The sequence below is a fragment of the Nothobranchius furzeri genome, chromosome 4 (genome assembly GCF_043380555.1).
Source record: "Nothobranchius furzeri strain GRZ-AD chromosome 4, NfurGRZ-RIMD1, whole genome shotgun sequence".
Classification (NCBI taxonomy): Eukaryota; Metazoa; Chordata; class Actinopteri; order Cyprinodontiformes; family Nothobranchiidae; genus Nothobranchius; species Nothobranchius furzeri.
In genome coordinates this window covers 8,956,336-8,972,789 of record NC_091744.1, presented here as the reverse complement: position 1 = coordinate 8,972,789, position 16,454 = coordinate 8,956,336, and the positions used below count along the sequence as shown (strand labels likewise).

The 16,454-nt window shown below is 53.0% G+C and overlaps 1 protein-coding gene across 1 annotated transcript in view; it reads right to left on the bottom strand.

Annotated features, from left to right (window-relative positions):
- Positions 1–1,080: 1,080 nt before the first annotated feature.
- LOC107389909 (collagen alpha-1(XI) chain) overlaps positions 1,081–16,454 on the bottom strand; it is a 60,745-nt gene continuing 45,371 nt past the window's right edge. Inside the window, exons 59-66 of the mRNA XM_015966322.3 lie at positions 16,138–16,191; positions 15,988–16,023; positions 15,834–15,887; positions 4,404–4,722; positions 4,189–4,301; positions 4,022–4,090; positions 2,480–2,713; positions 1,081–2,397 (exon numbers count right to left, since the gene is read on the bottom strand). Coding sequence (XP_015821808.1) covers positions 2,251–2,397; positions 2,480–2,713; positions 4,022–4,090; positions 4,189–4,301; positions 4,404–4,722; positions 15,834–15,887; positions 15,988–16,023; positions 16,138–16,191 — 1,026 coding nt within the window. The 3' untranslated portion in view covers positions 1,081–2,250. The remainder of the gene's footprint in view (positions 2,398–2,479; positions 2,714–4,021; positions 4,091–4,188; positions 4,302–4,403; positions 4,723–15,833; positions 15,888–15,987; positions 16,024–16,137; positions 16,192–16,454) is intronic.

The window sequence follows — 16,454 nt, the reverse complement described above, 5'->3', positions numbered from 1 at the left end:
TGTCCAATCTCTGGGGCAGAAGTTGCTGCGGTAGTCAAACAACTACACAATGGCGGAGTCCCGGGGGTGGATGAGGTTCATCCTGGGTATCTCAAGGCTATGGATGTGGTAGGGCTGTCATGGTTGACACGTCTCTGCAACATTGTGTGGTCATCGGGGGGCAGTTCCTGTGGAGTGGCAGACGGGTGTGGTGGTCCCCATCTTTAAGAAGGGTGACCGGAGGGTGTGTTCCAACTATAGGGGGATCACACTCCTCAGCCTCCCTGGAAAGGTCTAGTCCAAGGTACTGGAGAGGAGGGTCCAATCGATAGTTGAATCTCAGATTGAGGAGGAGCAATATGGTTTTTGTCCTGGCCATGGAACTGTAGACCAGCTCTATACCCTTGCAAGGGTGATGGAGGGGGCATGGGAGTTTGCCCAACCAATCCACGTGTTTTGTGGATTTGGAGAAGGCTTATGACCGTGTCCCTAGGGGCACCCTGTGGGGGATGCTCCAGGAGTATGGGTTGGGTGGCCTTTTGTTAAGGGCCATTCAGTCCCTTTACCAGAGGAGCGTGAGTTTGGTCCGCATAGCCGGTAGTAAGTCGGACCTGTTCATGGTGAGGGTTGGCCAGGGCTGCCCTTTGTCACCGGTTCTGTTCATTACCTTTATGGACAGAATTTCTAGGCGCATTCGTGGTGTGGAGTATGTCAAGTTTGGTGGCAGGAGAATCTCGTCTCTGCTTTTTGCGGATGATGTGGTCCTCCTAGCTTCATCCAGCTCTGACCATCAGCTCTTGCTGGGTAGGTTCGTGGCCGAGTGTGAAGCGGCTGGGATGAGGATCAGCACCTCCAAATCTGAGACCATGGTTCTCGACCGGGAAAGGGTGGCTTGCCAACTCTGGGTCGGGAGAGAGGTCCTACCTCAAGTGAAGGAGTTTAAGTATCTTGGGGTCTTTTTCACGAGTGACGGTAGGAGGGGTCAGGAGATCGACAGGCGGATTGGTTCGACGTCTGCAGTGATGCGGACGCTGAGCCAATCTGTCGTGGTGAAGAGGGAGCTGGGTAATGACCAAAAGAACGAGATTGCGAATACAAGCGGCCGAAATGAGTTTCCTCCGTAGGGTGGCCGGGCTCAGCCTTAGAGATAGGGTGAGGAGCTCGGACATTCGAGGGGGGACTCGGAGTAGAACCACTGCTCCTCTGGATCGAAAGGAGTCAGTTGAGGTGGTTTGGGCATCTGGTCAGGATGTCTCCTGGACGCCTCCCTGGGGAGGTGTTTCAGGTATGTCCTGCCGTCAGGAGGCCCCCATGTCGACCCGGGACACGTTGGAGAGGTTACATCTCCAATCTGATCCCGGAATGCCTTGGGGTCCTGCCGGAGGAACTGGTGGAGGCGGCTGGGGAGAGGACAATCTGGAGCTCCCTAGTTGGGATGCTGCCCCCGCGACCTGGACCCAGATAAGCGAAGGAAGACGACGACGACGATTGGGAGAAATCAGGGCAGTAGGATGGCTTTTCTACCTGGGTCAAGATGAATTTGGATTAAAGTGTACCAAACCCTCAGTGCTCAGACCATCTGTCCTCAGTGTATTTTAAGAGCATTCACATCTGTATTTGGAGCTGTTCAAGCACGATCTAATCCCCCAGAACAGATGTTAGTGCCAGGTCTGAACAGGAACTATTTTATTCTCCATTACAGTTGGATGCTCTGTGGTATTTAGTTTTTTTCAGTAAAACATTCCTGTATAATCAAAGCTTATGGTGTCAGTGCAGTGGCTCATTGGTGTATTTTGTATAACATATAATTAAAACCACAAAATTACATCAACAAACAAAACGACAAAAACAAACTGAGGTTTGACAAAAACAAAGTGATATCGCTGTCTCGTGAATGAAAACACTTGCAAGAGCTGAGAGTTTGTGTTATCGCCATACTGGATAATCAGCACCCATCGGAGGTTTTAAAATGAGCACCTCTTGTTGTTAAGGACAAATGTGTGCAGCTGGAATAAAGCTGATGTTTCTGAATGTGTTAAAAAATAAATCACAGCATGTGAGTCCGCTGTAAGTTCAGTCTATGGAAGTCAGCACAGGCTGACAGACTTTGTGAACGTGTGAATGGAAGACTGGTAGTTTGGGATGAGAACATACCAGAGAACAGACGTCAACTCATAAATACTTCTACTGTAGTGTTCTCCCTGCATGTAAAAAGGTGTCCATGCCTCTTCTCTTTTTAAATTATCCCTGCAGTAGGTTCTCCTGCTCTCGTTACCCGTTGTAGCAAACCGGGCCAACCTGGAAACCAAATTTCTGGTTTCCTTTTCCAAAATCGGACACAGCTACATCGATGATGGGGAGCGTGTAGGACACTGGAGAGTCAAGCTCCAGTACCGTCCTCTCCTGCCCTGAGCGTGTCTGCACCAAAGACAATAAGACAAAGAGTGAGTGTGTTGATGTGTGTGTGAATGTGTGTAATGTGTGTGTGTGTGTTGCTCACCTGACACCCGTCGTACAACGCGCTGATGTAATGCGTGTTCTCCTGCGTGAGCTCCTCGCCGTTACTGCCTCTGAAGCGCAGTGCATGTTCGTAACTGTAGGAGGCGGTGTGCAGCCAAGCGGCCGAGTTCAGGCAGTGGTAGGTGAAAGTCTGCTTGGCTGTGGCGCTGAGCAGCTTCAGGAAGTTCAACTGGACTACATGGATGGAAACGCCATCCGTGGCTGAGTAGGAGAACTGGAGGAATGTTGCAGGAAAAATGCAACAGAGAAAATTATCAACTCAACCAGTTCTTGTGAGGACATTAAAAGGATCGTTCAGATGTTTATGTTCAGGTAATAGAAAGGAACAAAAAACATAGAGGTGTATTAAATCAATTTAGCATCAAACACAAGAAAATCCTGAATGTAGAGCCGTTTTGGGACAAAACGCTACCAAACCATCCTTATCGGTTGAATTGTGAAATTCCCACCAACCGAAGAGGGATCTCATATTTTTGAGAGAAACCAATCAACATGGCAGTCATGTTTTTGAACTGTGGGAGTACTTAGAGATAACCCACACAAACACAGGGAGAACATGCCAACTCCACACAGAAACACCCCAGGTTGGGATTGGAACCACAGACCTTTTTGCTGCAAGGCAACAGTGCTACTGTGCAGACTGTGTAAAAAAAAACGTTTCTCAGTTGCATAAAATAGCCATTTGCTAAATGGCATAAAACAACCCATGCGCTAAAAGCCAGGTACTTAATGCAAATTTGGGAAAACCTTTAAAAAATCTACAATCTCAAAATTCCCCTCAATAAACATTCTTTTGACACAATTAAGAATAAAAGCAACTCAGTTTTTACAAAATATGTTCAATGTGTATCTTGAGGGTCTGTTGTACAGAATTTCATCATAAAATTCAGGCTAAACACCAAAAATTGTCTAATATGTGTTAACAGTTTTTCACCAGAAACAACAAAGCAGACCCTAGACATCATTATGGCCAAACTGCTATTTTGGTTTAAGAAGTGTGAGTAGAAAGCATTTAAAATTTACTTTGGACTGAATGCGAAAGATGAATGAAAAATTGGTGAAATTTAGAATAAATGCATTTCAGATCTGACCAGCAGCCTTCTCTCTCAAGGAAACTACCGTCTCTTTGCTGTGAAACACATTTCCAGTCAATGCTTTTCCTGCATGCAGCACAACACTAAACTTCCAGAAAAAAAATGTTTATTTCTTCAAATTTCTCTGTCTTCAAACTTCAAATATTTTCTCTCCTGTTATTCAGGAAACGTGTGCTCCTCAGCCAACTGGAAATGTGACCACGCGGATGGACAACAAGCTCACTAATCGGTTAAGGCTTTTTGCACCAGCAATTTTCTCCATGGGAACAGCCAGCCAGTCTGAACAAACTACAGCTGAATCTGCCTCTTCACCTCCACCCCATTACTGCAGCCTTCCATTGCTCATCATCATACCTCTGAGTAGGACATAAAAACATTCAATACACCAGATATTCGTGTAAAAGAAAGTCATAACAAGGACACTATACCTGCTTCCCTTTCCTGAATTTACTGTACCAGGTGCCAGGATTTTCCCCCTTCCAGGCTGCTAGTTTCACCTGAATAAAAACAATAAATAAACAAAATCATGAAGATTACAGAATCAGTAAACAAGTGATGAGTAAACTGGTATTTGGTGGCGTCTGTTTGAACGGACCGACTGGAACTTGCTGTCTGGGTGCAGACACGTTTCTCCCTGAGCAGTAAAGTTGCAGAAAACCTTAAAAGAGTCTCTATGGCAACCCTGGTTGGGATCTATCCAATAGTCACCTGAAGAGATTTATCAAAAAGAAGGTGCAAAGGAGCTCAGACAAATCCAGTTAATTAAAACTGACAGGTGTGAAACACAGAAGACATAAACTGATTGGATACCATTGGGGAGGTCTGGATGGAGGAGCCAGAGCTCCTTACAGGTGCGGGCGGGGCTGAGGTATGTCCCCTGTGGGTTACGCAGTCCTTCTACCTCCACTTTTATGGATGAAAGGGACGCAAACACCTCCTCCATGCCCTGACCATCATTATCCTTCATCCAACCTTCCTGCTCCGCCTGGTCGCCTTGTATCCATCCCTCCTCTCCTCCACCTATGGCTTCCTGCACCTCGTTTTCCAGTGCAGCACCATCCACCACAGCATGCGTTCTTCTTCTCCTTCCTCGCTCTGGCAGAGGTGCAATCCCAATCGCTGGACGTCCCTGAAACAAGGAAAAAAGATAAGGAGCAATGATCAAAACAGACGCGTCATTTAAAGCAGCAAAAAGAATGTAGAAAATAACTAACAGACCACGTTCACTTGTTTTTTCAACACATTTGTGTGGCCTTTAGTATAAATGAATGCCTTGTGAGTTGATCTCTGTGGGAAAGAAGCTCTGGCGCTTCTGTTTCAGAAACTTTAGGTTACTGTCGTAACCCCGGTTCTCTGAGTAACATGAGTGAGATGTCTCACTATGGGATACGCCCCTCCGCGGATTCCTCAGAAGCACTTATCTCAATACGCCAATCCTGATTGGCCAGTGACCGTGACGTACGCGTCCCCCTGCTACTATAAGTAGCAAGCGTCCCCACGCACGCACTATTCAAGATAAACACCTCTTCTCGCTTCGCCCAGCAAGAAGGGTTGTCTGGTGAGACATCTCACTCATGTTACTCAGAGAACCGGGGTTACGACAGTAACCTAAAGTTCTCTTTCTTAACATTCGTTTCGATGTCTTACTATGGGATATGGAGACTCCCGTATTGCCAGACAGCTTATCCAGCGATCACCAACCTACAGGGATACGTCTTGGCCCACCAAAGACCCCACACTCAGAATCGTGTGAGTCATTGCAGGGACCGAAACATCAAGCTTATAGAAGCATGCAAATGCAAGTGGAGAAGCCCAACTTGCTGCAGCACAAATCTCCTGGATTGACAGCCCCCGAAAAAGGGCCCAAGAAGCAGACAGGCCCCTAGTAGAATGGGCCCTGAGCCCAACAGGAGCCTGAATGCCCTGACAGGAGTAAGCCATAGAAATAGCCTCCACAATCCAGTGGGAAAGCCGCTGCTTTGTGACGGGTTTCCCCTTACGAGGCCCACCCCATGACACAAAAAGCTGGTCCCCCCTGCGAAGGTTCTCCGTCCGATTCACATACTCCTTGAGCGCGCGAATCGGACACAGCTTGTGCCACCGCTCCTCCTCAGGAGAGGAGAAGGGTGGCGGGTAGAAAGCTGTGAGGATAATAGGAGAAAAGGAGCCCACCACCTTAGGCACAAAGGCAGGGTTGGGCTTCAGGGACACCTTCATGTCACCGGGTGCAAACTGGGTGCAGGATGGGTGCACAGAGAGAGCCTGTAAGTCACTAACTCGCTTTGCAGATACCAAAGCCAGGAGTAGCACCACCTTAAGAGACAGGATCTTAAGGTCCAGGCCGTCCATAGGTTCAAATGGAGGCCTGGAGAGGGCCGACAGCACCAAGGACAGATCCCATGAGGGCACCAGGGGTCGAGACACAGGGAGAAGCCTGCGCGCGCCCCTCATGAAGCTACACACCAGGGGGTGTTGACCTGCCAGTTTCTTCCCAAAACCCAAGTGTCGGGCGGAAATGGTTGCTAGGTACACTTTAATGGTGGAGAAAGCCTTCTTCCCATCCAACAAGTCTTGCAGGAAAGACAGAATGACGTTCACTGGGCATTGGAAGGGTGAGACCTCCCTGCCCTGACACCAGGCTTCAAACACCCTCCATTTACAGTCATATAGGGACCTAGTGGAGGGGGCCCTAGCATTCTGAATGGTTCGAATGACTGCCTGGGGCAGCTCTGCTGACACTAGCCCGCACCCCTCAGGGGCCAGGCCCACAGGGCCAGCCGTTCTGGATGAGGGTGGAAGATCGAGCCTCCCGCTTGGGACATCAGGTCCCTGCGAAGCGGAAGTTTCCAAGGTTGGCCCTCCAGGAGCTGGAAAATGTCCGCCACCCAATGCATGGCTGGCCAGTATGGGGCCACCAGAATGAGAGTGTGGAGCTGGGTTCGTACCCTCAGCAAGGTGGGTGGTATCAGGGCCACTGGGGGAAAAGCGTAAAGCAGTCCCCGTGGCCAGTCGTGCGCCAGCGCGTCCCCGCCGAGTGGAGCGTCTCGGTCGCGCAGAGGACAGTGAGCATTCTCCTTGGAGGCAAAAAGATCCACTACGGCTGTGCCGAACCGGATCCAAATCTGTTCCAACACTGCTGGATGCAGGCTCCAATCCCCGTACAGGGGTGTCCCTCTGGACAGCAGATACGCCCCCCGATTCAGAACACCCGGGACATGGGTGGCTCTGATTGAGAGGAGATGCCTGCTGCACCATAGGATCAGTCTGCGTGCCAGCGTGTGTAACCGCATGGAGCGCAGCCCCCCCTGGTGGTTTATATAAGCCACAGTCATGGTGTTGTCTGTTCTCACGAGGACATGATGGCCGGAGAGAAAAGGCAGGAAGCGCCTCAGGGCTAGAAAGACCGCGAGGAGTTCCAGATAATTTATGTGTGTCCCCCAGAGCTCTCTGCTCCACACACCCCTGACAGAGCGACCCTCCAGGAGCCCCCCCCAACCTGACAGGCTCGCATCTGTCGTGACCACTTTCCTCACGAGAACCAACCCCAAAGGCACCCCCTGTGCCAAGAGGGAGGGGTGACGCCAACAGCGGAGCGCCGCGACGCACGCTGCAGAGACCGTCACCCTGCGCGCTCTGTGGCGCACTGGAGAGAGACCCAGAGAAGCCACCCAGCGTTGAGAATCTCTCATGTGTAGACGGCCGAGTGGTACCACTGAAATAGCCGACGCCATGAGACCCAAAAGCCTGAGGCATAACGCAAACCGCGCCGAACTGTGTAGGCGGAAGCGCGCCAGGCAGAACGTTGGTTACGTATTGTAACCACAGATTCTATGAGTCTAGTCGCAGCCCTTAAGCGAGCTGCTATTGGAAGGGTGATCTCAGCATCAGCCAATCATGAAGAGCTTAAATGTACGCCCACCACGTGGGCACCCCTTGTGGGTTTTATAAGTGGAGCGACTCCACTGTTCGCCTCCGATGGCTCTTAGTCCTAACAGAACCAGTGTGGCCAAGTGGCTTAAGGGCTGCGACTAGACTCATAGAATCTGGGGTTACAATACGTAACCAACATTCTATTTCGTCTAGTCTTAGCCCTTAAGCGAGCTGCTATTGGAATAAAGCGCAGCTGGATGGGTTTACGCCACACTGGTTAGCTCAACCAATGGACACACCCAACATGTCTCCTTTTAGTGGGGGTCGCTCAGCCTCAGCCCAGGGCTTAAAAGGCTGAGGCAGCCAGAGAGAAGAGTGGGGCCACCACTAAAAAATATCATCCACAAGAGGATGAAATTCATTCAAGCAGGGCCGATGAGGTGCCATAATGCGTTCACTCAGCCTGCTGAGGTCCAAGCACTGAACGAGTGATGGATCCTGAAGACACATCTCGTAAATAAGAATGAGTAAAGGAACAGGGTGAAGCCCATGAAGCAGCCTGACAAATGACTTCCATTGACCCACCACTGTGGGGCGCCACAGAAGAGGAAATCCCTCTGGCTTAGTGAGCCCTGAGTGTCTCAGGAGGATCCAGCCCCAATGATGTGTAAGCGAGTGAACTGGCGTCACATAGCCAGAGTCAAAGGCGCTGGGCCAACAGCGCTTGCCCAAGGGAAGACTCCCTGTAGTGCACAAACATGATTTGTGAGCGGCGAATCCCTGAAGTGCGTGACACATATCGTGCGAGCGCGCGCACCGGGCAGAGAAGATGGGAAGCCGCCTTCTCCTCAGAATTATGGGGAGGAGGAAAAAGTCCAGCCAATGAAATTGACCTGGATTTGAAGGAAGTATTAATGTTTTTTGGGCACAAAGGCTGGGTTGGGGCATAAAACAGCAGACCCGCCATCTTTCCGGATCCTGAGGCATGCGGGAGCCACTGAGAGGGCGGTTTGGTCGCTCACTCTCGTGACTGATGCCAGTGCCAGCAGCAAGGCAGTTGTAAGTGACAGGAACATGAGTGAGACCTGGTCCAAGGGCTCAAATGGGGCTTCAGATAAGCCACGCAGAACCACCGTTAGATCCCACTGGGGAATTAGCGGACGGGACACAGGTCTGTTCCTTCTGACACCTTTTAGAAAACGTTTTGTGAGGGGATGATTGAAAACAGATCTATCACCAAAACCCTGGTGACAGGATGAGATAGCTGCAGCATATGTTTTAATAGTGCTGAATACGAGGCCCCTGTCCGTCCGTATCTGCAGAAACGATAGGACATCCGCCAGCTGGCAGGAGAGCGCTTGAACATTCCGCTCTGTGCCCCAGTTCTGGAAAGCTGCCCATTTAGCAGCGTAAGATGCAATGGTAGAGGGCGCCCGCGCACTCTGAATCGTGATGACCACATCATGCGGCAGCCCAGAAACCCCTAATCGAAACCGCTCATCGGCCAGACCCACAGCCGATGGCTTATTTCCGGAGGATGTCTGATTATCCCATCCGCCCGGGGAGGGGCGTCCTCCCTTCGCGGAAGTCTCCACGGGGAGCCGGACTCATGACTAACAGGGGTCTCACGATCTCGCGGGGCTGCACGCGGGAGATCACCGTGGTGAGATCTGCCGCTCTCACCGGCGACGAACGTGCTCTCATTAGAGAGGCGTTCAGCTCCCCCCCGAGAAACATAATCGACTGGGATGGAAGAACAGAGTTCTTCCCCCAGTTTATAGAAAACCCCAGGGTTGACAGATGCTCTGTTAACCTCCTGGTTTGCACTGATGCCCCGTCCTCGGACCGGGCGCATCGGAGCAGATCGTCCCGGTAAAATAAAACCCTGTTTCCGCCGTGCGCAGTGGCTGCAGCGCGGTCTCCGGACATTTGGAGAAAGTGCGCTGGGCTAGCGAGTAGCCGAAAGGGAGGCATTCGTGCGCGCGTTCCGACAGCGGACGTGTGCTCGAGGTCACGTGAGCAACGTCTGAGGATTGGTTTCGCGCCCTTACCGCCGTCGCTCGTACCAGAGAACTGGGAGCGACCCATGGAGGGCTGAGATCGAAAAAGCAAGTGTGAAACAGCTGGAAGAGGCTGATCCGCACCGCAGAGCGTGGAGTCCATGAAGGACGAGTGGGAGCCGGGCTCGTGCACGGGAACGTCAAAGTGCCAGCGGATGGAGCCGCGCAATGTGCGCGCTTTGCGCGTGGTCGCGACAGCGCCATGACATCCCGTCCCACCCAAAGTTGTGGGGGAAGCGGGATGAGTCGGGCCTGGCCGTAGGCTGGGGGCGGTGCGCAAATGGAGCGCACCCTTACAGCTACCCGTGTAACATGATCGAGTCCGACTGTGTGAACATGCAGATGTGCTGCAGTGCTTGGTGCGGGGAACATCATGTGTGAGGATTCGGCAGAAGGTTCTGCAGAGGACTGTAGGATTCTGCTCTCGATGTGACGTTTTTTGGGTTTTTATTTCAAAACCAAAATAATTCACAGAGTTAACATTGCAGCCATAAGCACACATATTCCCCCCAACGAGTCGTTTTCATGGTTGTTTTCGGTGAGGTTCCTGTGACTGCCAAGGCTGTGTCTGCTGGCTCGTTCGGAACCGTTGGCCGCCAACTCCCTGGTCCCGCCTCAGCGGGAGGCCTGCTCCGCGGGGCGGGCCGTGCAGCTGGGCGCATGGAGTTTCCGCGCCGTTCGTCCCATCCTCTGGGGGAACGGCCGGAGTGCAGGCTGACCGAGAGTGGACCAGGCCTCGCACCGTGGCTGAAAGTTCAGCTGCTGAGCCCTCTAGATGATGCTCGTAAGATGGGGACCAAACAGAACGTCAGAGGTGATGTGGCCTTCCAGCATCTCTCTGTGCAGGTGTTCAGGAATGGAGGGCAGGGCCATGAGCCACAAGGCCGCTGGATAAGGGTCTGCCAGGCAGCAATGCGAGCAGAACCGGTGAGTACAGCAGCGCACAGATTGAGGATGGCATCAGCAGTTTTAGTAATGATGGTTTTTGACTCGACAGGAGAGTCAAGCTCCTCCACCATTTTGGAAACGCCAAAGGCGAGAAGGCGATGTTATTTCCTGCAGCGCCGGTCTGGAAGGCTCACTGGTGTGCGCGATCGGCGAGCCGCCTCAGCAGCTGGTCATGCTTAGTGGGAACTGCTCGCGGTCCAGTGAGGTGGTTCTTGACGCCACACAGCGAGGCCAAGTCCGGCTCCAGTGGAGGAACGGATGGCCAGCCCTGGTCGGAGAAGCCCTCGACCTTGGTAATGGGCACATATGTGGAAATTGGCGCCTCGAGCCTGGCAGGCTCGGAGAAGGCGGCGGACCAGCAGCTCATGGCAGCGGGGAAGTGCGGCCAGACGGGGTCTGGACAGCGCGTCTGTGTTGCCCCAAAAATTCCCGCCAATTAATCCGCCTCAGGGGAGCCGGTTCTGGAACGGCTAGCCACCTGTGGGTCGCAGCCGCGGAGATGATGGCGGGCAGCTCCTGGAGCAGTGCTCTAACTGCTGGCAGGGAGGAGCGAGAAACCACTGGAGCAGAAGGACCCGCTGAGCGAGGCTCGTCGACCTCCGTGTTGTACAGGAGGGAATAATGGCTGCGGCAGCCAGCCTCGTCGTGCTCCTCACGAGGCTCGTCGACCTCCGTGTTGTACAGGAGGGAAAAAGGGCTATGGCAGCCAGCCTCGTCGTGCTCCTCACGAGGCTCGTCGACCTCCGTGCTGTACAGGAGGGAATAATGGCTGCGGCAGCCAGCCTCGTCGTGCTCCTCACGAGGCTCGTCGACCTCCGTGTTGTACAGGAGGGAATAATGGCTGCGGCAGCCAGCCTCGTCGTGCTCCTCACGAGGCTCGTCGACCTCCGTGTTGTACAGGAGGGAATAATGGCTGCGGCAGCCAGCCTCGTCGTGCTCCTCACGAGGCTCGTCGACCTCCGTGTTGTACAGGAGGGAAAAAGGGCTATGGCAGCCAGCCTCGTCGTGCTCCTCACGAGGCTCGTCGACCTCCGTGTTGTACTGGAGGGAAAAAGGGCTATGGCAGCCAGCCTCGTAGTCGACCTCCGTGTTGTACAGGAGGGAAGGGCTATGGAAGCCAGCTTCGTCGTACTCCTCGCTGTCGATGACATCGTCCAATCGGTAGGAGCCAGCCGGCTCCTGGCCGACGTTGAAGAACCGTAACGCCTTGTCCAGCGAGTACGTGCCAGCCACCGGAATTTCCTCGTCGGTGGAGGGGGTGAAGTACTCGACCCGGCGGACCTTTTCAGCCACGGGCAGAGCGGTACAAAACGGGCACGAGGCCTGGGGGTCAAGGCCAGGCCAGCGTGGTGAGCCCCGAGACAGACCTCACACTTGGCGTGCAGGTCGCCACTGGAGATGGAGCCCGTCTGGCAGGCCGGGCAGGTCCTGGCGTCGCTGGACATGGTCGGTGAGTAGATTTTTCTTGTATAATTGCTCTTAAAAGAAGCTCTTAAGCTTGGCGTGAAGAGAAAACGGAGGCGAACAGTGGAGTCGCTCCACTTATATAACCCACAAGGGGTGCCCACGTGGTGGGCGTACATTTAAGCTCTTCATGATTGGCTGATGCTGAGATCACCCTTCCAATAGCAGCTCGCTTAAGGGCTAAGACTAGACGAAATAGAACGAGAGCACGTTCACGCGCGGTGCCAAGAGACGGGCCGTGAACGCCCCTGAGTCCAGATTCAGACCTAGAAAGGTTATTTTCTGGGAGGGGAGTAAAGCGCTTTTCTGCCAGTTTATTCTGAAACCAAGACCACACAAGTGATGGATCACAACCAGCGTGTTTGACGCTGTCTCCTCTCTGGACCGTGCCAGCAGGAGCCAGTCGTCTAAATACGTGGCCAGCCGAATGCCCCTCCCTCTCAGAGGGGCGATCGCCGCCTCCGTACACCTGACAAACACCCTCGGGCTCAGCGAGAGGCCGAATGGGAGCACGGTGTATTCGTAACACACTCCCTGAAAGGCAAACCTCAGAAATTTCCTGTGTGGAGGGTACACGGGAACATGAAAGTATGCGTCCCTCAGGTCGATTGAGGTGAACCAGTTGCTCTGGTGAATCAGACGCAAAAGGGATGAGAGCGTGAGCATTTTGAATCTGTACTTTCTGAGGCATCGGTTCAGGGCCCTCAGATCCAGGATCGGGCGAATCCCGGTCCCTCCCCGCTTCGGGACCAGGAAGTACCTGGAGTAGAAACCGCTCTGAGACCGATCGGGAGGCACAATGCATATCGCTCCCTTCTCCAGCAGGGAGGAGATTTCTCCCTAAAGGATGTGAGATGACGACCCCTGGGCGTGGGAGAACACTACGCCGGAGAATCGAGGAGGAACAGAAGCGAATTGGAGCCTGTAACCCCTCGAAATAGTTCTCAGCACCCAACGTGAAGCAGAAACCGCTGTCCATTCCTCCATGTGAGTGGAGAGCGGTGACACAGCCGTGACACACGGAGCACCAGCTCCCTCCAGAGGTTGTGGGGCAGCGGTGCTCGTGGAAGCCACTGCGCATGCGCGGGGGCTTTGTGCTTTGACGGCCCAGGCTTACGAGGACGCCCCGTGGCGCCGCCCCCGCCTGGAACCGCTCATGGGTGACATTTTTATTGATTTTTGCTGCGCCCTGGACATCTTGTCTGGATGCGACAGCGAACCTTTTAATGCTCCTTGAGCGTGACATGTTTGTGAAAAACAATGTGAGTGCTTGTGACGTGTGTTGTGAGCCGGCACCGCCGGCTGCACGTCCTGGCCCCACCCTGGACCGCTCGGGAACTCTGCCGGAGGGGTTCCGTGAGGGGGGGGAGAAAGCACCATGGCAACATCGAACAGGAGGAGCTGGCGAACGGGGAACCACCTGCTGCAGCGTCGGGAGGGAAGAACTCCGACAGGCTGCCCACTTCTTCCTCTTCACCTGCTGACCGCCGTGTCTGGTGGATTGTCCCGGCGGCGGAGCAGCTTGGTTGCCGGATCGCTGAGGCCAAACTGGTCGAGGCTCTGAGCCCGAAGGAGCTGGTTGGACAGCTTGAGGCTTCGGGCGCTTTGGGATCCGGAACTGAGGCTGGGCTCGGGCAGCTGCCTGAGGCAGGTTCGGCCGAGCCGGCAGCGCCAGTGAGGGTTTACGGGGAAGGCAGAGATGAAGGGCTTCATCCTCTTTCTTTTTGGCCGCACACCGTTGCTGCATTGATGCCAGGGCAGAGCCAAAAATGCCTTCAGGCACGATTGGCATGTCCAAAATGTCCTCCTTCTCTCTCTCAGAGAGGTTGGTGAGGTTCAGCCATCGTGCACGTTCTTGAAGCACCATCATGCCCATAGCTTTAGCCGTAGCATGGACCGCGCAGCGCTGCACACGCAGGCAGATGTCGGTCAGTACGGTAATTTCCTCCCACACCTCCGGGTCTGGCTTCGTATTCATGTCCTCACAGAGCTCGGCTTGGTACGCCGAGAGCATGGAGGAGACATTCAAAGCTCGGACCGAGATGGCGGCAGCCTTGTACGCCCTCTCGTTCAGCGCCGACTGGAAGCGGTCCGCCTTCGCAGGGAGAGCGGGAGGCCTGGAGGAAGTCGCCGAGAGCCGTGGGTGCAGGTGGGCTGCAACCAGCCGTTCCATCGGCGGCATACAAAGCATGCCAGCCTTCTCCATCCCTTCGAAGTCCAGCGAGGAGGCTCCTTGGACAGGAGACCTGGAGCTGAACGGGTGTTTGTCCCAGGAGGACCTCACTTCTTGGAGTAGCTTCGGGAAGGCGGGAAGGAGGGGCTTTGCCGCCCTCGTGGCCTGAGGCAGCTTCTTTCCGTCGTAGCGGGATCTGACAGCCTCAGTGACCACGGTGGGCCAAGGGATGTTGAGCCTGGTCGCAGCGCGTCGGCAGACTGACTGCATGTCCAGGTGGGCGGCCGGAGAAGCCGCTCCATCCCTGGGAGAGGACGGAAAGCTAGGCATGGAGGCCTGAGCGATGGGGAGAAAGACGTCGTCCTCCTCTGAAATGAGGAGTTCCGAGGTGTCCTCGTCGTCTCCGTAGTCCAACTCCAACACGTCCTCGGCGGGGTGGCTCGGACCGGCCAGTTCGAGCTGTGAGCCCCAGCTGAGTTCGGCACACGGTTCCGGCTCCGGGAGGACATGTTCGCTGGCGTCCCCAGGCGGTGGCCCAGAGGCCGGCAGGCAAGGGTCCTTCCCCGACAGGCTAGCTTGGCGCGCTAGCCGGCGGCGAAGGCTCTTCAGGGTGAAGCAAGCGCAGCTCTCACATGATCCGGGGACTTCCAATGCCAGCTGGGCGTGTTCCAGCCCGAGGCAGCTCGAGCAGACCCTGTGCGGGTCTTTGCTTGAGATTTTGTTCCCACAGGTACAGAGGCGAGCTCCTGCGCCGTCGACTCCTCTGGTGGGAGGAGCGGCTTCCATGTTGGCTAACTGGTGTGTTAGCATAGAACGAGCAGATGCACTGGAGTGTGAAGCTGCTCGTTATGCCCCGAGCCTATGGTGAAGGTCAGGACAGAAGGACGGTAAGTTAACGTTCGGCGACGGAGAGAATATTAGAAGGCTCCGTCTGTGAACAGTTGAGCTAACTTACCTCAGAGATAAGCGACCACCGAAGCGAGAAGAGGTGATTGAATAGTGCGTGCGTGGGTACGCTTGCTACTTATAGTAGCAGGGGGACGCGTACGTCACGGTCACTGGCCAATCAGGATTGGCGTATTGAGATAAGTGCTTCTGAGGAATCCGCGGAGGGGCGTATCCCATAGTGAGACATCGAAACGAATGTTAAGAAAGAGAACTTGAAGTGAGTCAGAGGAGCGGGGAGAAAAAGATGGCGGGATTTGATCGTATTTCTTGATATTCAGACATCTCGCCCCTCATTGGCTAACAGCAACGCAACTCTACCCCTGACTCAGTTTGTTCTGCAACGCTGACATTTCTTCTTCATAAATAACACAAGCCTGAAGGAGTTATGCCATGTTTTGGTGTTGCTAATGCTAATGGTTAGCTTCTACTAGTCAAAACGTGCTCTGCTCTCTCCTGGATGATAAATCAACAACAGCCTCCCGTCATGAGCCAAAATGGGTGGGTCCATGAATGTTATTTTACTGTGTGATGTAGATCTGAGCCGCTTTTCTAACCCAGGTGTTTCTCTGACTATTTCCTATCAGCGGCTAATAAAGGAAATGGGGTAAAAGACTTTATACACATTTTATTCACATTTTCACATGCATTAGCCTGCATGTGAAACTCAAGAGTGTCTGATCATATTTCAAAAATTACAAGTAAAAAAACAATTCCTCAGTGAACTCGGTCTTTAAAAACTATAGTTTGTATGCATCTAATTTTGTAAGCAGAACTCACCGGGGGTCCTGGAGGCCCTGCAGGTCCATCGTCTCCTCTGGGGCCGATTGGACCCTTAATACAAAGTAAAACAATCAACCTAAAGTAGTCCAATGGTTCTGTTATGGTCCAGCTTTAATAGCTCTGAGTAGTTAGTTCCTTCAAAGAAAAATACCTGGTTTCCTTTGGAACCTTTTTCACCAATAGCCCCCTGTCAGAGAAATGTAAAAAACACAAGATGAACACTGTTCCATAAATCTTCATGCTGATAAATGTGGAGCAGATTTTTATACTAGGAATTGTCAAAATGATCCAGTTCACTCACAGACAATCCAGTGGGGCCAGGGGGACCATGTGGACCGGATGGGCCAACTGAACCCTTAGATGAAGAAAAGGTATCAGAACCACTTGTTTAGGTCTTAGCCTGTGTTTTAGTTATTTTTAAACCCGATTCAGTTTACACATTTTTCAACAAATAGAATGAATGTGAGCCATTCTGGTTTCTTTAATCTGGCTCCATAAAGTTTCAGAAGCTTTGTTCAAACCTGTGAAGGATGCAACTTTAAATACCTGGCATTCATTTCATGTATCCAATTACATCATAGATATGGCAAAATCTAAAAAGTAATTCCTCAAGAAGCA